This window comes from Centroberyx gerrardi, chromosome 5 (genome assembly GCF_048128805.1).
Source record: "Centroberyx gerrardi isolate f3 chromosome 5, fCenGer3.hap1.cur.20231027, whole genome shotgun sequence".
NCBI lineage: Eukaryota > Metazoa > Chordata > Actinopteri > Beryciformes > Berycidae > Centroberyx > Centroberyx gerrardi.
Genome location: NC_136001.1, coordinates 20,329,466 through 20,350,892, shown reverse-complemented (window position 1 = coordinate 20,350,892; position 21,427 = coordinate 20,329,466). Strand labels below are relative to the sequence as shown.

General features: G+C 41.3%; 3 protein-coding genes and 1 pseudogene across 3 annotated transcripts; 2 read left to right on the top strand and 2 right to left on the bottom strand.

The window, feature by feature from the left end:
* Positions 1–4,043: 4,043 nt before the first annotated feature.
* arf3b (ADP-ribosylation factor 3b) lies at positions 4,044–7,603 on the bottom strand. The gene is made up of 5 exons (XM_071901938.1): positions 7,564–7,603; positions 5,866–6,126; positions 5,565–5,675; positions 5,238–5,362; positions 4,044–4,205 (listed from the first exon to the last, which is right to left on the bottom strand). The coding sequence occupies exons 2-5, from the start codon at positions 6,011–6,013 to the stop codon at positions 4,044–4,046; spliced, it is 546 nt and encodes a 181-aa protein (XP_071758039.1). The 5' UTR covers positions 6,014–6,126; positions 7,564–7,603.
* Positions 7,604–11,021: 3,418 nt separating this feature from the next.
* On the top strand, positions 11,022–13,452 carry fkbp11 (FKBP prolyl isomerase 11). The gene is made up of 6 exons (XM_071925924.2): positions 11,022–11,365; positions 11,511–11,573; positions 12,630–12,717; positions 12,866–12,899; positions 13,052–13,122; positions 13,211–13,452. Exons 1-6 carry the CDS (start codon positions 11,267–11,269, stop codon positions 13,417–13,419), a joined length of 564 nt encoding a protein of 187 aa, XP_071782025.1. The 5' UTR covers positions 11,022–11,266; the 3' UTR covers positions 13,420–13,452.
* Positions 13,453–13,585: 133 nt separating this feature from the next.
* LOC139932232 (dynein regulatory complex subunit 2-like) lies at positions 13,586–15,484 on the bottom strand (annotated as a pseudogene).
* Positions 15,485–17,973: 2,489 nt separating this feature from the next.
* emc3 (ER membrane protein complex subunit 3) lies at positions 17,974–21,195 on the top strand. The gene is made up of 9 exons (XM_071925889.2): positions 17,974–18,111; positions 18,592–18,763; positions 18,874–18,931; positions 19,132–19,225; positions 19,324–19,428; positions 19,570–19,651; positions 19,763–19,842; positions 20,167–20,249; positions 20,329–21,195. The coding sequence occupies exons 2-9, from the start codon at positions 18,609–18,611 to the stop codon at positions 20,455–20,457; spliced, it is 786 nt and encodes a 261-aa protein (XP_071781990.1). The 5' UTR covers positions 17,974–18,111; positions 18,592–18,608; the 3' UTR covers positions 20,458–21,195.
* The last annotated feature ends 232 nt before the right edge of the window (positions 21,196–21,427 follow it).

Sequence of the window (21,427 nt, the reverse complement as noted above, 5' to 3'; positions counted from 1 at the left end):
TCTTCTACAATGTGCTTACACTGTCCTTATAGTGGATGTCACCTCTTATTGAGAGGGTGACTTTTCAAACCATTATTCTCATGACTAACTGGCAGGTAAAGCACCAACATTGGTTCTCAAACTGCATAGGGATAAGATCCAGCACAGCACTGTGGGTATAGAGCCACAGGTGGAGCTTTTTAATTTTCCCCTAATGCTGCATTCTTTATAGAAACATTTGATGAACATTCGACAAGGACTAGATTCGACGAGATTTAAAATTTTTTTTTGGTGTGTTTGTCCACTATCAAGATGTAAAGATCCTCAGAGACTTGATGTGTTGGGGCAGCATTCTTCACTCAGATGCATCCTTACAGACGACACAGTCTATTTTATTTAAATGTGCTTTAAGTCTAATCTGATATTTTGCATCACATTGATTAACTAGTTACACTGAAAACTCGGCCTGGACATTTCTCCCTCTTGGTATCCCCAATGGTGAAATGGCCCTCTCACCACAGGCAGAACAGCTGAGTTTCTCCCTGTCTCCCCTCTTAACCTGAAAACTTTTCCTCTACTTGCACTCAAAAAAAATCTGGTGTTTTCCCTATTTCTATCCCCTATTTCTTTATATAGCACTTCTCTGTCACATGTGATCATGGACAGTGATATTTGCTGCATCTATTATCTGAAGAATGGGGCTTTGACCCTTGCACTCCTTACTGTTAGTTGCTTGTAATGTTGGTGATCTGGAAATGTAAGCTTATTTTTCAGTTGCTCTGGACAGTAAATCAATTTGAAGTAAAACATTTACATGACTAAATATAAAGCCACAAAACCCAAATGATTAAACTCATGATTAAACATACAATAGATGCTGAATATGAATATTGTGCTCATTAGTTTGTGGAGTGGATATATCTTATACTGTAACAAGTGTGGTACTATATGATGAGTATAACCGCATTAGCTAAATGCCTGAAATTTAATAGAGAGAGAGAGAGAGAGAAGGAGGTGCTCGACAGGAGACGCTTTTCTTGAACCCAGACTAATTTCAGGTTTGGTCTGAAAATGAACTCCTATCTCTTGTCATCTTGCTAGTTTGTCACTTGAGCTTCATGCAAACATCGTCTAGCTGTAAGAGTGGGCGAGCCAGCCAGGCTGCTCCCTGCAAACTGGCTCTGCCTGCAGCTCCAGTCTCTCTCTCTCCCTCTTTCTCTCTCTCTCTCCCTCTCCCTCTCTCTCTCTCTCTCTCTCTCTCTCTCTCTCTCTCTCTCTCTCTCTTTCTCACTCTGTTTTTGGTGTAATTACACAGAATCATTACCTCAAAGGAAAAATGTCACCAGTTCACTACAAAGTTTTAGGATAAAGTGGTCTTCCTTCTTTACAAACAAAGCCATTTGAAAGCTAAGAGAGGTGTCCAAAATAGTTAATATTTCACCACTGGCTCCACCAGGAAGTCGTACTCAAGGCATTTCTTCACTGTCGTCATCACAGAGGCAATAAACAGCCTGCTGCAAAGAATGACTTTAGGGAGACGTACGGAATGTGCATCCGTGATTTCAGCAAATACTGACTTCATTGAAAGTTTGGGTAAATAAATAACTAAATGATGGCACTTTCTGAAGAATAAAGGGTAACTAAAGCCCTTGGTTGACAAAATGATAACGCTTTAACACACTGCATCCTCTGTATTTTAAAGATACTGAATGATAAAGTTATGAGGTAAAATGGATTTTTAAAAAAAGGATATATAGTGCTTCAGAATACAACTTCAAATCATTTTGAACCACATTGAGTCAACATTTGGTGAATAATGTTGGTAAAGACTGGCCTCTCCTGGTGAAAGATTATTACAGCAAGATTTTGTCAGTGACCCTGTAAATATTATCTAATTCCACCAGTAAGATTCACTCCAAGCTGATGAGACAGGCCATACAGAAAATGGGTTTATTTTCAATACAGCAGGATTTTTGTTTTGTTACATCACATACAGGTGCGCCCATGCATCCAGCATTGAAACATGGTCTTCACCATTTTATATCTACTTGTGTAACTATAACAGTACAGAATGAATCATCATCAAGAAGTATATATTTTTTTTCGCACTGATTATCATTGTTTCACAGACACAGTCTACATCAACGTTTTTTCACCCCAAAACACCAAAAAAATCTACTACCAAATATGAATCAAGTATACTGGCAAAACAAAAGATACCAGGACAAAACCTTTGCCTACTCTTCTTGAACTGTGGTGCAAAACCTGCCTTTTGAGGGCATAGAGAAATAAATATGTAAATCATTCTTTAGAGATAAATATATGAGACTCAAAATCAAAACCAAACTGACAATTTGACAGTAAATCAATTTGAAGTATACTTTTTACATGACTAAATATAAGGCCACGAAACCCAAACGATTAAACTCATGATTAAACATGAATATGAATAATGTACTGATTAGTTTGTGGATATATCTTATACTGTAACAAGTGTTGTACTATATGAGTAATGGTACCCATGTATGGCACAAAGAAATGTTTTTACTGACTGAAATCTCCGGATTCTGCTGGTATCAGTGGTGACAGAGTGACTTGTCGGTTGATTTTAAGTGAGATTTTGATGTGTTGATGAACCTTTGCAAAAAATACAACACCAAGATATTGATTGGCTTACCCTGCTAGCTTTTGAAATAATTATGCCCATACATGACTGAAAGAAAGGAATATGTATGTCAAATAAATATCATTACAGCCGTTTATAGATTCATCAACAATATTCACATTCAATAATACACAGCTATCAGGCTGGACCAAAAAAACATCATCCCCCGATATGCAACTCAAAGTCCGAGACAAAAACACACAAGCGAGAGCAACCTGACGCAGTTTGATTCCTCACATGAGACACATAGGAAGGCAGACAAGCACATCTGCGCATGTCACGTGTTTTATGTTTATGTGCATGTTAATTTATACACTGTATTGACATCAAAGACCGTGTTGTAAAGCTGACTATATTTAGCACACATTGATAACTAGTGCAGAAATCTGTGGTTTGGTTAGTTTCTGCATCCAACTACAGACAGCACCAGGACACCATCAGGGCAGTCAGAGAAAATCTATGAGCAAGTCTCAACATCCATGCAGCTCTGAGGATGGAACAGTATGCAACGATGTCAGAGAGGACAACAGGACACATGCAGTTCAGGCAGTCGAGAACATGTTGTGTGTTGACGTATCTAAAAAGGCAACACGCAAGGTTTTGCAAAATAGGAGGCAGTAAGAGGACATGAGACGGGGGAAGATACAGTCCTGTTTCTCTTTCTCTGTTTCCTAGCTTCGGGAGAGAGTTGTTCATAATAATTTAATACTGATTAGGCTGCTTGTGTGCGCACGCTCACACACACACGCACACACACACACACACACACACAAACACACACGCATCATCTGAGTATCAAAGTGCCTCACCATTGCCCGCAAAATAAAGAGAAGAGCAAAAGATTAAACTGAATTAAAATGAATCTGCCAACTGTGATTGTTCTCATCCATGGTTCTGTTACCCCATGGGAAAGGAGAAAAACAGGCAGTGCAACTGACACAGAACAATTCTTTGTATGGACTAGTAGTTACTGACAGTTGAAAAATATGTAGTCAACAAAAAGTCATGTTTGACTTATTGCTGACTCAGTGGAGTCACACTTGACTCGTTACAGCACCTAGAGACTAACATACATTGCACCTACTGACAAGAGGTGGACACAGGAAAAGCAAGTGTCTGCTGTGATTGCTTATGGTTCGTGTGCATCTGTGTGTGTAAGTGGTTAAACATGGAATACATGAGAATCTGTTTTTAATAAGCACTGAAAACTATTAAGAACCTCGACAAACGGAAAACAAAAAAACTAAAATCTCCCCCAAACCCCAATAATCTTGCCTTTCACCTATCAACCAAAACCCCTTTCATGTCAACCCGTGCACCTGTCCCACACCCCACCCCGCCCCCCAAAAACAAAAAAAAAAGGAGGTGGGAGGCCCGGCTGGTTCTCCCTGTTCTCTTCTTACTTCTTGTTCTTGAGTTGATTGGCCAGCCAATCAAGGCCCTCATAGAGGCCGTCGCCACTGGTGGCGCAGGTGGCCTGGATATACCAGTTACGGTGGCGCAGGGAGTGTAACCCCAACTTGTCTGTGATCTCAGCAGCATTCATGGCGTTCGGCAAGTCCTGTCGCAGAGGAAAGAGTTCAGCATCAACATCGAGACATCTATGAAGTCAAGACAGGTCAGTGATAAAGCTCGTGGATACAGTTAGCCTAAAGAAAGGGTAGCGTAAGGCTTGTTGTGTGGTTTGGTTAGAGGCAGGGGTTAAAGTGGGCCGGAATGATCCAGAACGGCGTTCCAGCACCTTCGATTAATAAGTAAATAAATCTGATTGGCAGTTTCATACATAATGTCAAGCGAGTTCACAGGGCTGCCAACTCTCACGCATTGACCGTGAGACTCATGCAATTGACATTTTTCACACGCTCTCACGCCACAAGTCCATTTTCTCACGCAGTGAAAAACAAATTCATAACTGATAACGTCGCGGCGCGAAGAGACACTGACAGCGCACGGACAGACGAGACAGAGCAGCACCGTGCAGCAGCGAGTTATTCAGACCATCTGACTAGCGAGAAATATACACAAATCTATTATATTGTAATTTATTCCCATGCATGGTGCTCAGAGTAATCTCAGTCAGCGGCTCCTCTGCGTCTCTCCCTCTCCTCTCACGCCGTGCGCACGCAGGCAGGAGTGAGAGTGAGTTACTATGGTTACGGGGACGCTCTGTGTCTCTGTCGCTCTGAAACTTTCTCGCGATTCCCAATAATAGGTTTTTAGGTTAGTATGCCTATGCAAAATCATGAATGTAAGCACCTTAATGCTGAAATCTAGTAATATAACATAATTTTACATTTTTGGTTAACATTATACAGGGTTGCTGTTTCTTGACTTAATCCAAGAGGTTAGGTGGTGTAGAAATGCAGGAAATTTGTTTTAAATTACTATTTTTCTGACCCCCCCACCAATTATGTATCTGACTTTTTTAAAAATGTAAATTTTCTATCACAAACAAAATGGTGGGTGAGTTTAGGCGGGTTTACCCTCCACTACAACCCCGTATGTATGTATGTATGTGAATGTGAATGTGTGTATGTGTGTGTGTGTGTGTGTGTGTGTGTATGTATGCAGCAGCAGAGTATGGCTTTCTTGCCTGTTTATTGGCAAACACAAGGAGCACTGCATCTCTCAGCTCATCCTCGGCCAGCATCCTCATCAGCTCCTCCCTTGCCTCGTTCACTCGCTCCCTATCATTACTGTCCACCACAAAGATTAGACCTGAAGGAGAGAGAGAGAGAGAGAGAGAGAGAGAGAGAGAGAGAGAGAGAGAGAGAGAGAGAGTAAGAATATGGAGTGAGAGAGAGCAGAGATTTGAGAAAATGATTTGTGTTTTCTGTGAGAGAGGCGGCAGGGAGGGGAGGTTCATCCCGAGTAAAAGCATTTGACGAGCGCAGCCCTCTGATTCGCTCAGCTCACTCACCCTGTGTGTTTTGGAAGTAGTGTCTCCACAGGGGGCGGATCTTGTCCTGCCCACCCACGTCCCACACAGTGAAGCTGATGTTCTTGTACTCCACTGTCTCCACGTTGAACCCTAAAAAGAGGAGTGAGATCATAGCACATGACATGTAAACATATTGGTTACCATGGAGATCTATCGTTAGTATGCCTGAAGATACTAGTTTAAGGTTATAAGTGCCTGAGGTTGCCATGATGCTACAACTGATTAGGCCTACAGCTTAAACATAACAGCAACTCAAACGTTACTTGGTCTGTGCACATACCAATGGTTGGGATTGTGGTGACTATTTCCCCCAGTTTGAGTTTGTAAAGGATTGTAGTTTTTCCCGCAGCATCGAGCCCCACCATTAAAATCCTCATCTCCTTCTTTCCTATAAGGCTCTTCAGCAAATTCCCGAAAATGTTCCCCATGATTCAGATGAGGTTCTTCAGCTTCAGTGTGCAGCTACGATCAGATGCTAGATGCCTTTCAGCAAAGTCCCGGTTGTCCAATAAAATAGCGGGGATGAAATTAGGAAGAAGGGCTGAAAGGAAACAGAACAAGAAACCATTTAGTAAAGCTTAGGTAATAATCATGGTGTAAATCAAATTAATGATACCAGTCTAAATTATTTGCATATTGGAATACAGAGATAATTACTCCTAGGCCAACAATGTAATAATGTAATAGTAATAATGTATCCGTCAGGAATCCCCCAGCTCACCCTGACCTGATCCCCCCCCCCCCACACACACACACCCCAATAAGCTATATCATAAACTAAACGCCAGCATGCAAGAAAATCTCACTCCTACATACACACCCCAAGACAGGTGCAAGCTAGGCTATTCACCCACACAGTCATCATCACAGAGAGGGCGGAGGAGAGCCATGCTAGTGCCATGACTCCAGGCTGTAGCACAATCTGTTCAGACCCTTCTCTGCTTTTTCTCCTTCAAATGTTAGCCCGCCAGAACACCCAGCCCTCAGCGCAGGCAAAATGTCCTACATTAGCCTGGCTCCATCAAATCCAACAAAACCCACCACACAGCCGCCCGCTCTGAAACATGCAAAGACCTATACTAACAATACATATACTTCAGAATATGTTGAGAGCTGTTTCAAAACATCCACAAATTGACCAAAAATATAGCCTATTTGTACATGTAGATGACATTCATTCGAAATATTGTGAATGGCCAAAATGTACAGTATATTTTGGATATACTTGCAGATACTGTTGTCAACAGAGGGTAGGAACAAATGTATCTAACCCTAACTCTAGTGTCCAAAATACTCTCTAAATGAGACAGCTTCACATTTGTGTTACTTTTCCACATAAGACATGTTGTTATTACCATATATTGTGCTGAAAAGTAACAGAAATGTTACTTTTGCAAAGAATACACACTGTTGTGTTAAAACTACAGTATTTGTTCTGTCATTTAATGTCATTTAAATGTACAAATACATATACATTTTTGGACAATTTTGTGTATTCTGAACCATATTATGTCTAAACATACTCTAAACATACATTTTTGCAGTATAGGGAAGAGAGGAGTCTCCATATTTATTTTATAGGTTTGATATAGCTGTAGTCAAGTCCTTGACATGAAAACCTACTGATTTCGTCAACCTACTGTTGAAAAAACAACAGTAAGAAATGTCTAAAATAAATAAATAAAAGGCCATGAGGGCAGCAGCAGCAGACATGAGGCTACCAGCCATGTGAAGCCCTGTCCATGGTGCTGAAGGGGGACGACACACTGACACTGTCCGTCTCACGGTCCCTCACCCAGCTGGGGGGGGAAATACCTGCTCTTTAAAACGGTGGTTTAAGAGAAGGCCCACGATACGGCAATCTAACATGTTCATGTAGCTCTAGACCTAGCTAAGTCAGGTAACGTTAGCCGGTAAAGCTAGAAATCTCCTAAACGTTATTAACCGTTAACATCGGCCCGCTCATCTCTCCACTAACAGATTTACAGGTAATTCCAGCTATACCGCGCCTGTTCACTTCCTTACTATCAGATCTGGTAGAAACACGTTTTTCAACCTAGCATATACTAGCTCTCATCGCCAAATTGATGAGACATAGCGAGCATCTGCTGTCATGGTCCACCCATTCATCCGCTCATCCCTCAGCTGCATCCTGCTCCAACATGCGACCTGCTGCTGCAGCGAGCCCGGCCGGCACACGGGCTGCAGCACGCCGAGGAAATAAACACCAAACACGGCTTTTATCAGCTACTATAACCTACATATTTTCGGCTTGTCAGCATCCTCACTTACCTTCGCTGAGAAGTCCCATACAAATGTCTCACGATATTTTCCGGAGGACAACTCAACAGTAAATGAAATCTCGCGATAGCAAATTAAAGCCCAAAATTTTGATGAGACAATCCTATTGTAAGGAGGTTAGAACAACCGGCTTTGGTTCAATAGACAGTAGGAGAACTATGTTATAATGTCAGTCTAATATAGGCTTAGATAAAGCATAATAAATGTTTAACATAATGTGTAACATAATACATGCTTGAAAATATTTATTTTTCATTGTCTAAGCAACAGATAAATCATCAAAACGGTTGTGTACCTGCTGCAAACATGTAAGCTACTCCAATTATTAAAGTTCTCATATTGCCTAAGAAATTTGGCTTCAAATGTGCTATATGTATGTATAGGTATAAATGTAACACATTTTTTTTAATTATTTAAATAATTAGGCTTTCAAATTAATACATATTTAAAAAAAAAAAAAAAAAAAAGATTATTATTATTTTCAAATAATTTATATTACATTACATTATTTGATTTTTTTTTTTTTTTTTTTTTAATTCAATTAATGTATTGTAATGGCTAATAGGATATATTTAAATGAATTTTCAGAACAAGCTCACTCACAAAGAACAGTCACCATACTAGATGGTGATGGACATTACCAGCTCCTCTGATTAAAACGCTGCAAACCAGCTGAAGAGGCTTTCAAGAGGTGATTCAAAAGCTGCAAACCTGCTGCACTGAAAGGATTTAAGTATTGTAGAGGGGTGCTAATAATAACCAAGTTCAGGTGTAATGTGTTAACTGGAAATAAACAGAAAGTGTAAAAACATGAAAAATAAATTTATTTACACTGACACTGACTTCCATTAAGTTTCCTGCTATATGTGTAAAGCTTTGAGGTTTTCAGGAAATGCTGAAATGGCCATCAGTGTTGCATAGTACATAGTATATCTCCAACTACAGTTGGGAGGCAGAGTAAAGTTTTTAAATGGATGAATACATCCAAAAACTGAAGCTTCAGTATCAATTGAATGAGAATTTGCTGATGGAAATGCTTCATAGTGCATAAGTGGTGGAGACTTCACTATTTATAAAGTTTTTATGTCATGGGATTCACAAAGAGGGATCGTGTTCACCAGCTAGTCTTTCCATTTTGAATCTAGCCTACACATATGTACATTTTAAAAACTGACAGCATTTGATGCAGTAGCTTAACAAGACCATGAAGCCAAATCATAGTTAAAAATATTGCTGTCTTGTCAACATCTTGATCACATACCTATATTAATAGCCTATAGGGATTTTTTCATTCCTGTAAGTGTGTCCTTTTACAGTCTCAATTGGATGGAGCACATAACCCAGGGCTTTGTGAGGAATACAAAGTTGGGTCATTGATTCAGGTTAGGACATGAGTAAGCAACACGGCACAACAGTGAGCCTGGCAAGCAGCCTGGCATGGACTTCTGCCAGCTGCATTTATCTTTGACCAGTCTATAGCTTTGGTTCTTTTACCAGCCAATAAACGGACTTTGATTGGGACACTCTTACTGTCTCTTTTTTACACACACACACACACACGCACGCACGCATGCACACACACACACACATTGTTGTGGGCAAGGTTAGTGGAAGTGGGAGTGATTTATGAGGATAAAAGACCTGAGGAGGTTGGATAAACTCCCTGCTGCTGGGTAGAAATGCTGTTCCTTTCCCTAATCCAACAGATTTAGGATTAACCTAATTAGTCACACTACCATCTATCAATTTGGCAGGCACATGACTCTCTGGTTGAGATTTGAGAGGGAGACCAGAGAGAGAGAGAGAGAGAGCTATGTCTAGTCCTTGCTAGCATTACCTTGCAACACTTTGCACAGACTCTGTGATAAAGAGAGAGGGAGAGAGAAAGACTTATTATGGTGACATGTTGGGTATGTGATCATATAGAAAGGGATGGAGGGGAAGGATGTGATTGGAAAGAAAGGGAAGGCAAACACACTAAAGAGATTCCACATTCAGTGTTAAAATTCACACGTCTTCCCATTGAAGCTGTCTCAACTTTTCCTCAGTCCAACACTATGGCACCTTTGTCTTGTCCTCTGTCGCATATTCTGTTATTTTTGAGAAACAAATGAATGACCATTAAAATCAACTTGTATTCAACCACTGAAATTTGTACTGGCTAACTACAGCTAATGATAGCTGGTTAATGTGATGTACGAATAATATTTCTCAGGCTGTTTTGGGACAGTTTTGTGTCTTTGTAGTGCAGAAATGTACAAAGCAACTTTTTGGCATTTGCAAAATTGGTTGTACGAAAGTTCACAGAATTACCGGGTGCTAACCTTAACTGGTTCACTATTATTTTATCTTTTTGAGATCACACCAATTCAACATAATTCCTGGCCTGTTAGCATTTTGTGAGCCTGAAACCAGCCACTTTCATGGCTTTGCAGTCTGACAATGGAAATATAAAGTTATGTAAACGACAGCAATTTCACTGACACTCAGAAAAAGTGATGACAGGCTGAGTCAGAGGTGAGGGAAAAGTGGGATTCCTAACATCTGGTGACAATCCCTCGCTTCCGGGTTGGAACTGCACTCCATATGAATCTGTGATATTCAACATATCTGCAGCCAACACTTCTGGTAAAGCGATGGAATAGCAACGTGGCAACAATACAGCACAACCTCCCTTTAAACAATGTCTATGGGCAGTGATTTTCAACCTTTTTCATATCAAGGACCCCTAAGTTAGTACGCATAATGGCCATGGACCCCCATTTGTCTCTCGGACCCAAATCTGAGAATATTTTTATTGTTAGATATGATTTTGTCCAGAATTCTGTGACTATCTGTGTTGTAGGCAAAGATAACAGTGAAACTATGATAATCATTCTTCTACATTCTGTAACTGTGTTAACTTCTTGTAAATGATATAATGGTGAAGTTGAACAATTCATCAATTTGCTGGGGACCCCCTGGAACCCCCTCAAGGACCCCTGGTGGTCCCCGGACCCCACGTTGAGAACCACTGGTCTACAGTACCATGGGTGTCCCGGTCTCCACCGTCGAGCTCGGGCCTTGCAGAAGACAGGCTGCACCGCCCTCCAGCGGCTCTGAGGAGCGACGCTTCCGTTCCCCACCCACCACAGACAGACAGACTTATGGGATGCTTGAGGCGGGCACTTCGGGGCGCTCCAGGTGTTGGGACAACGTCCACGGCCGGCTAGCCCTTATCACTGCTGTATAATAACACATCAGCATTACCTGGCGCTGAGCTACTTTTGACCGGCTGGCTGCTCGGTGCGTTATTCCCCCTGTCGACTCGTGCTGGAGCGAGAAGAGCGGACGGAAGTTGGACCGTAGTGATTTCCCCCCCCCAGAAGTTCGCCTTTACGATGAAGACTGGGGCGATTCTGCTGGTGCTCGCAGCTTTCACTTGTGTTCTCGCACAAGACGAACAAAATGTAATCGAGGAGCTGCTGGTGGAGACCTTGGTGAGTGGTGGGACACATTTGTAAGCATGTAACGCAGCCCGACCGCACAGTTACAGCTATAACACAATGTAGCACCCACTGTCAAGACTGTCGATGTATTCATGCAACAATGTCCAACTGATGCAACTTTTTTTTTTGTCTCAAGGTGAAACCCGAAACTTGCTCTGTACTTTCCGAAATGGGAGACACACTGCAAATCCACTACACGGTAAGGGAAAGAGGCGCGCGAATCACTTCTTCAGTGCACACTCCGACTAGATGTAGTGTCCCGTTGAACGTTGCAAAGGATAAAGAAAAAAAAAAAAAAACATCTGGCTATCCTGCTGTTACAATCATTTGCAGTGAAACCTGCCCTGCTGCTGACGAACGCAGTTGTTGTCTATGTGGCACCGTCTGCCTGCACCATGTGGACATACCGCGGTGTTGTGTGCATTTACATACAGTGAAACTTATGAATAACTTAAAGGCGCAAATCTCGGCAGCTAACTAAGAGCCTTCTGTGTGAAAATGCGACAGATTATGAAGTTGTTTCTGTGAGTTTGGTTTGTGTTGCTTCGTCCCGTGTGTGGAAACCTCGCCTCTCCTCGGCGTGCCAGACATGCTACTATGCAGAGTGATGGGAGGTGCAACACGTCAGCAGTCCGGCTCTGTCAGTACTCGGCAGCAGTCCAGCAGTTCACCCGTGGATAGGCTGCTGGATGTTTCTGCCACTGTGGGCCTGTAGTATGCAGTCAGTCTCGACAGAAGTTCATGTTCTAAAATATTATTTAAAAAATTCACAATTGTATTAATTGAAATGTTTTTATTTAACCCATAAACAGGTACAACAGTAAAATAAGTAATGAAAAGTAGTTTGTTTTTAGCTCATTTTACCTTAAATAACAAACAAAAACAAAAAATAAATCAAATATTGTGCTATTTTTAGATTTTAGAAATTGTATCTCCCAGGATATGTTGCCCTATTAAGGTGCAAAATATGGCAAAATCACAAAAAGTTTCAGGTTTTCTTCTATTTCTACTAAAATAAATTGTAATTCTTTATTATCTCATCTTATTTCAGGATTATTCATGTATTTTAAATAAAAATATATCAAATAAATTAGCCCCACCCCTATCAAGTATGCACCAACTAACTGCGGATGACCCCTCCAGTAATCTGCAATTAAAATACATTCAGCTTGTCAAGCTGTGAACTGGCTCTGAATATTTTCTTTGACAGAATTCATTTAATCAGTTTATGCCTCTTGTCTAATGTGCTGACCAGGGTAAACTGATGGATGGGAAGGTGATAGACTCATCGCTGTCCCGGGAGCCTCTTGTCGTCGAGCTGGGGAAGAGGACGGTTATTCCTGGTAAATCTACAGTTTTGTGCAGGCTGTGTTGCTCAATCAGCGTCTGTTTGGTCAGGTTACATAGGAGCTAACCCCAGCCAGTTGTGTGCACGCCGGGTATGTGTGCTTGCTTTGCTGATTGACTCTCTACATGTGATTTTCTTATCAGGTCTGGAGCAAAGCTTGGTCGGTGTTTGTGAAGGGTAAGTTAAAAGTAAAGGTCCACTGTGAGGAAAAGGTGGAGCAATAGATTCACTTTCACAAAAAAAATACTATGATAAAGATTTGTGTGATGGAATCTAGGAAATGCTTTCTCAAAATACTGTGAATGTGTTTGTGTTTCTTTATCGTTCAGGCAAAAAATCAAGACCACTATTCCACCACACCTTGCATATGGAAAAAAAGGATACCTTCCTACGATTCCAGGTACTAAACACAAACACACACACACACACACACACACACACACACACACACAGATACAGAGCGTGATCAAGGGTTTGTCCTGTCCTAGGTGATGCTGCTCTTGAGTTTGAGGTGGAGGTAATTTCCCTGATCCAGCAAACACCATGGCAGAAAATGGTGAACGATGTGTTCCCCCTGCTGTGTCTGGGCCTGGTGCCCACTCTGCTCGGCATGGTGGGACTTTACCTCTACAAAAAGGCCAACGACCAGAAGTCCGGCAAGAAGAAGGCAAAGGATAAGAAGAGCAAGAAGAAATGAGTACAAGGCACAAAATTATTTAAATAAAATGAAAAAAAAAAAAAAGTATTTGTGTTTTATAATGTCCATTTTGTTTATTTCATATTAATACATGCCATTTAACAGGTACATCAAGACAAGGAGTAAAGGGTTTCTTGAAAATACAATAGACATCATTCTTTAAACTTCAACTGTGTTTTCTCAAGTCCACATATAGACAATACTGTGGCCGAGTAACAGATATGCTTTTTGTTTCCACTGTTGGTCTCTATTACAGTTCGGTTTTTTATGTGTGCAGCTTCAGTGACAGTGCAATGTTTGCGCTGTCTGTCAGTAGGTGCCGGTACAGCGATGGTTTCATCACTGACAGAAATGCCACCCAGGTGCTGACACAGAAGAACCTGTAGCTGCCAGTTCTCTCGTTTCAGAACCTTTTTCTTTCTCCCCAGACCAGCAGAACCTTATGGTAGCGCTGCCAGAACCGGGTAGTCCAGCATTGCCTAAAGGTGGAGTCACAAAGATTAAAGTGTTGGACATTTAAAAAGCATACTTTAAGCAACAGTTATATTACATGTACGTTACACATTGACTGTAGCAGAATCACTAGCTACCTTGGCTAGTTCTTCAGATGGTTGCTCTGTTGCAGTCAATCTTTCCTGGCTTTGTTCCTCCGTAGTTAGGAAGAGGAAGTGTCGAATGGCAGGACTTTTTCACACTCTTTCTTTCTCGCGGCACATCTCAGCGAGACGTAAAATCTTCTCCCCCTGGATCACACCACAGAGAGCACAACAACAAGCAAAGAGTAAAAAGATAAATATCACTAGACAGAAACGGGAATGGGTGCCAAGTGAAAATGTTGTAGAAGTTGGAAGGCAGTGTTGGTGTTACCACAGTAGACAAATGACTTAGAGAGATAAACACCTTAGCAGCGACTCCCTGCAGTTTGTTGGCAGCAGCGTCGCTCTGAACGGCGAGCTTGGTAAGCCGGCTCCTCTCTGCTGCACGGGCCCGGCTCAGCTGGGCCTCGAGCTGGCCAGTCTGCAGGGTCACCTCGTCCCTCTTGGCTCTCAGCGCTTGTGCTGCCACCTCACTTTCCCTCTGGCTAGAGCTTCACTTCGCCCGCAGCACGCTGAGTTCTGGGAAATCAGACCAGTGAGGTGGAAGCTTTGATTTAACTCTCTGCTCAAACAAGTTGGTCTCATTGAGATTGGAATGTCTTACATGAGACCTGCCCAGAGGTGACAGGACAGACAAAACAAAACAATATGGGACTAAGAAATTCACTCCGAGGACATGATGAACCAAAGTTGCACTCTACTGTCAAATCTTTGATCATTGGTTCAAATGCATTTGTTGTTTGGTGGAACTCAGCTCCTCCAGCCCGCTGCTCCACTATTGCTGCAGGGACGGCAGCCTCCCCGTCTGCAGAGCCAGCAGCTGCTCCACTCGCTGCTGGTGAGAGCGGAGAGCCTGGGCCGACTGCTGCTCCACCTCATTTAGCTCACTCACCAAACACTGCAATAGACGGAATGATGGAGTGAGATATTGAGATTATAATGACACATGTACAACACACTCAAACACTGATATCAAGGCAAACAACACCATCAAAAGCAATTTTCATTTGGGAATCCAGCAGGAGTTAGAGCATGAAGTCACCTTAATAACACTGTCCTTGCAGTCCAGCAGCCTCTCACTGTGCAGCTCAGCATCACGTGTCTGGCCAAGCAGAGCTCGCCACCCTGGTTCAACTTGTGCAAGTTGACAGCGCTGTTCTTCTCTTCCTTCTGCAACTTTTCCTGATTTCAAAGGAAGAGAAATGGGTTTAAGTGGAAGGTATATATAGAGCTACTAACAAAAGAGTAGAACATGCAGACTTGAAACCAGGACATTTTCTTTACTGTTAGGGTAGATTTTATAATGGATTTGTATGTATGCCGTGTCTGACTGACTTTAAGGAATTGTGTATGTATTTCCTCTTCCTTTTTGTCCGTCTCTTCCTCTGCTGCATGTAGAGGAGCCTCTCCTCTTCTGTCTTCCCAGCCAGTTTACCCTCTCCACCTTTTTCAGCTCCCTTCTTTGGCATAATCCCACCATCTCCTGCTTTGTTTTATTGACGTTAGTTTTATCTGACTGCAATACACCTCTCAAAAGGGACACAGTAATCTTAGTAATGGTATAGCCGTTTTATTTACAGCTACCTAGCAAGTTTTGAGTTATCAATGTTTGCAACAAGATAAAGTAGAATGGATAGGGCCTATAGATAGGCTAACAAAGTTGGCTGGGACTCAGGCTGCCAGCAAGATATGTCAGTGGGCCCAGAGAGCAGGCAGCCCAAGAGGTCCATTTCTAGCAAGAAATAGCACCTTTGTCTCATTTTGATTTAATTGATAATCAGTGACTTGTAATGGGAATTTAGTTTCTGATCATGGTTTCACACTCCACACAGTTACCCACCATACCTGTAGACAGCATACATTATCTTGTACTAAACCCAAAATACACCTCCTCAGATGATCAATATTTGAACATTTATTTGGATCCGTTTATGAAAATTTTCTAGAAACAGTGAGCGATCGTCAACTCGCCATATCTGTAACAAATTGACGTATGTATGTATGTGTGCTTGCTTTGCTGATTGACTTCCTACATGTGATTTTCTTATCAGGTCTGGAGCAAAGCTTGGTCGGTGTTTATGAAGGGTAAGTTACAAGTAAAGGTCCACTGTGAGGAAAAGCCGGCACAATAGATTCACTTTGAATATCATGAATCACTTAAAAAATACTATGATAAAGATTTTTGTGATGGAGTCTAGGAAATGCTTTCTCAAAATAATGTGTTTGTGTTTGTGTTTCTTCAAAAAATCAAGGCCACTATTCCCTTGCATAATGGAAAAAAGGATATACCTCCTAAGATTTAATGTACTAAACATGAACACACACACACACACACACACAGATACAGAGCGTGATCAAGGGTTTGTCCTGTCCTAGGTGATGCTGCTCTTGAGTTTGAGGTGGAGGTAATTTCCCTGATCCAGCAAACACCATGGCAGAAAATGGTGAACGATGTGTTCCCCCTGGTGTGTCTGGGCCTGGTGCCCACTCTGCTCGGCATGATGGGACTTTACCTCTACCCCTAAAGACAAAATGTTTTTCAATAAATAAATAAATAATTAATGACTTTCTAACATCAAGCTGAATATTATCTATATTTAAGGCCTGCTTTGCACATTGTCCGCCTCCATATTAACTTTATAATCCCATCCTTTGAATTCCAAACAATGATGTTAAAATTTCAAACAAGATATCCTGTCTACTGCTTGAAGTGAAAAATTACAAGCTCATTAAAGCTGCATAAAGATCAGAACAAATTACCACCTTCTCAGGTCAAACTTCCCCCCGGCTCCCTCCATTGCAAGGCAACTGTCATAGCCATCAATTCATAAGAAAACACAGACAGACCATCAGCTAATCTTGGTGAATCCTTTATTTCAAAAGCAGCGGAGATTCTTCCTGTCTTGTGTATGTGTATTGTCTTGTCTGTGTATGTTTGCAAAAACCATATACCTACAAAATATTTATAATGTAAACATTCACTATAATTTCATAATTTTCATAATGTTCTGTACCTTGTCCTCATCTCTTATATTTAGCATTTCAGTATTTATCACTGTTTGTGTTTGAGGTAACAGCCAGGGTGGCATAGCTGGAAGGGCAACAGTGGTCTCTTTACTGTTCCAGTCTCACTTGCCATCTCCTTCACAAAACTTTTGTTTGCTTATTCCCCACAGGGGTCAGTAATGGCTACTGCACGATGGTCTGTTTGGTGTCCTTGCAAATTAACCAAATATATGACATAACTGTTGTCTTCTGAGATCTTATGGCATTTCCTTCATCTCCACTTGCAGTGCTGGCACTGATGTGGTTTTAAATCCCCCACAGGCTATTTTGTTTGCTGTGCTTCGTTTTGCTTCCTTGTGTTTTATTTTGTTGCATACTGTATTACATCATTTTGTTCTGTGATTGAGTATTGATTAATTAGATCTAGGTAGGCTCATTCTTTGTAAAGTCCTTTGACACATGCTTGTGATGAAGGGCTATATAAATAAATGAACTTAAATGAATTTAAAGTTGAACCCACAAAAAAATCCTCAATGCTTGAACTTGAATTACGGTAGCTACATCTACCTTTTTCAACAGTGGATACTGGGGATACTTAGTGTGCGCTCATGTAATGTCTCCCTGCCGGGCGGTGACATACCAACTGGGCAGGTTTTGCCGTCGTTTAAAAGCATAATTATGAAACACATGATCACAATAGTCATCTTTATACATTCTCTCATTGCGGTAACTTCCAGGCAGTTAAATAATAGTATGGTAGTACTACATCTCATTTTGCTGTTGGCCTCCTGGAACCCCCTCAAGGACCCCCGGTGGACCCCACTTTGGAAACCACTGGCAGAGGAACACTGGCTGTTCCATCCATCACCACCGGGTGTCGCTGTAGTCCCAGTGTGTGTGATGCGGATGTGCTAACAGAATCTGCTCTCATCAATTTCTCCCCCTGGAGTCAACACGGCGCAATGGCTGTAGTGGCGGATGCGATCTGTTGAAGCTAGTGGTTTAATTAACAATATCGAGAGGATCTAATTTACACAGCGAAACAGTTTCGCGTCTCTCACGACTGAGATAAGCATCTGTGATTACCGTGGTAAGACGACTCGCCAACTCCCAACACCTGCGACCTGAGCAGTAAAGGAAGCAACGTAGCCTGTTGGCTAACATTAGCGGATCACTAGCGTTAGCTATTCTGTAACATAGTTTACTGCATTGTAACGCTACCGGCTTATTAAACTAACTAGCAAGATCTGCCAGTTTGTGGCATGGAGCTAAAATGAGCTGTTTAGTTAGATAAACCTTGCTGTCTAGCGTTAACTAGCTAGCTGAGAGTAACAGCCCATCCCTCTGATTTACACCGTGTGATGAACAACGCTAGCATAACGTTACACTGCTTGTTGGTAATTTACTAAACCATCATAATCAGCAGGCCTCACATAGCGCTGATACAGGGATAGGAGGGACGCACAATAAGCTAGGCAATTGTGTTTATTATGTACTGAACGTTGTATTACCAGATTTGGGACGCTCTGTCTCATATACCTGCTTTGCTGTGTTGTCTTTGCTTTATTAGTCAGACCAGCAGGCTACATGGCTGAGCCGGAGCTTCTACTGGACTCCAATATTCGACTCTGGGTGGTGTTGCCCATTGTCTTCATTACTTTCCTGGTCGGGGTGATTCGGCATTATGTTTCTATTCTTCTTCAAAGTGACAAGAAGTTGACGTTAGAACAGGTCTCGGACAGGTATGATAATCTACGAGATACATGCAACCAATAGTGTGGTGGATCACAGTATTTGAAAAAGACTTGCAATTCATTTGCATAAACATGTTTTGTTCCATCTCAAAATCCAGCCAGGTTCTGATCCGCAGCAGAATTCTGAGAGAGAATGGGAAATACATTCCGAAACAGGTAGGAAATAGTATTTTTGGATCTGTGTGGTGCAGCTCAAATTGTACTCATTTAGAGTATTTAGTGTAATAAAAATCACATTGTTTGTAACATATGAGTTAAATCGCAAATCGCTCTACACAAAACCACTGGTCTTAGCTTTTATCTGCAAGGACTAGGTTGTGTAAGACAATTTTATTGAAACTCTATCTGTGTTTTAGTCTTTCTTGATGAGGAAGTTCTACTTCAATAATCAAGAAGATGGATTCTTCAAGAAGACCAAAAGAAAGGTTGTTCCCCCCTCTCCAATGACAGGTAATCTTTTTGTTTAAGAATTTAGGATGGGGTGTTGCAACCCTTTGTGCCATAATCCATAGTCCATAATCTTTTCTGCTAATTGTGTGTTTATTCAGATCCCAGTATGCTGACAGACATGATGAAAGGCAATGTGACCAATGTGCTTCCCATGATCCTCATTGGAGGCTGGATCAATTGGACCTTTTCAGGATTTGTAACAAGTAAGGGTCTCACTCACTTACAGATCATGTGCCTGTGTCATGAGCAAAAATGTCATCTAGTTTGGTCTGCTGTCAGATAGTAGATTGTTTAAATGGAAACTCTTCCTTTAAAGTTCTCTCTGTACTGTCTGTCCCACACAGCCAAGGTTCCCTTCCCTCTTACTCTCCGCTTCAAGCCCATGCTGCAGCAAGGAATAGAGCTGCTCTCACTGGATGCTTCCTGGTAAACTGATAAAACAGAGTTGTTGTGATATATTCATTATCGGACATTCTCAAAATGCTTGAGCTAGTCGTGTGTGACCCTCACGCTTGTGCCGTTTGACTCTTCTTCTAGGGTGAGCTCAGCATCGTGGTATTTCCTGAACGTGTTTGGACTGAGAAGCATGTACTCATTAATCCTGGGCCAAGATAATGGTAATCTTACCTGTCTTCAATTTGTTTGGTGTATCAGATTATATAAAGTGTGAGGAGAGAACATGAAAATGTTTGCATGTGTTGCACCAGATGAACTCTTGTTAGCGTGGGAAAAGCCATTCTTGTATTCATTGAGCTAAAATTTATATACAGATTAGTCCTGATCAATGATATTTACAAATTGATGAATTGTCTTTTAGTTTGAGACTCTATAGTGCCATATCAGTGGCAGCACTCAAAGTGAAACAGTTTTACCTTCAGAGCATTGTTTATATTCCATTCCCAGATGTTGATTGCGTTAGCTATGTGATGCCGTCCCCACAGGTGCAGATCAGTCCAGGATCATGCAGGAGCAGATGAGCGGCGCCGCCATGGCCATGCCTGCAGATACAAATAAAGCTTTCAAGGTATAAAGTGTCCATATAATTAATTCACAAGGATGGATTTAGCTCATTTGCTCATGCGAGGTTTTTTCCTTGGTTTCAGGCGGAGTGGGAGGCACTTGAACTGACCGACCATCAGTGGGCGCTGGAGAGTGTAGAGGAGGAGCTGATGAGCAGGGAGCTGGACCTTGATGGGATGTTTAGCAAGGAACTGCCGACCGGCATCTTCTGACTGCCTGTTCATTTCTACTGGGAAGCTTCAGTTTGATTTTTGTTCATTGCAGGGAGGATTTTTTTTTTAGGTTCATTACATAGAGATGGGACAAGTCCCTTCACCTTATGCAAAGTTTACATTCACTTATGTATGGTCATTGTCCTCTCACATTTAGTAGCTTCATTTTGTTATTGTCTGCTTTCAATTAACTCCCTGAAATTACCTAATACACTGGTTCTGCTGCTGTCTATTACAAATTAGAAAGTATAGTTTTGTTGTTTCATTTTTGAGACAAGTGAGAAAATTTTGGGAAAAAAATTAAGTGGCTTTTGGCTTAATGAAATGCATTATTAGTAGCTTGTAATTATATGCTATCATTACCATTATCATGTCATTAGTTAATAGAATGTGAACTTGTTTTTTTTTCTGAAGTCATGATCTATTGGTGTTATCTACATGATCAAATGTACCATCTTGTTTAAATATCATGACACAATTGGTACCATTTTACAGATCTGTGGTTGTGAAAGATGTTTATTTCATTCCACTTTAATCACTCCTCTGTCAGATCATAGATACAGCAGCTGTTTCACATCAGCTGCTTGACTGATGTTGGACCTAGATTTAAAACTGTCTGGGTTCTGGCAAAAAACATGTTTGTTGTGTGGTTTGAATTTAGTGTTTTTGAAATATTTATTTAGACAATTTATTTTGTAACTATTCCCTGTGTTTTGTATAAAGCCTGTTTTGACTAGATGTGCAGTTTTATTTATTTATTTCAATGCACCACACACACACCTACAGCAATTTTTATTTTCAACATGAACATGCCAATGTAGAATTTGATCAATATCAGTCAGACGTATAATTTTACACATGTGGCATTCAACAGATTGCATCTGGAGACAGTGTTGAGATTTATTGACAGATGCACCAGAGGAACCTCGGCAGTAGTTAAGGCAGTACATGGATGGTACCGTAAACCCTT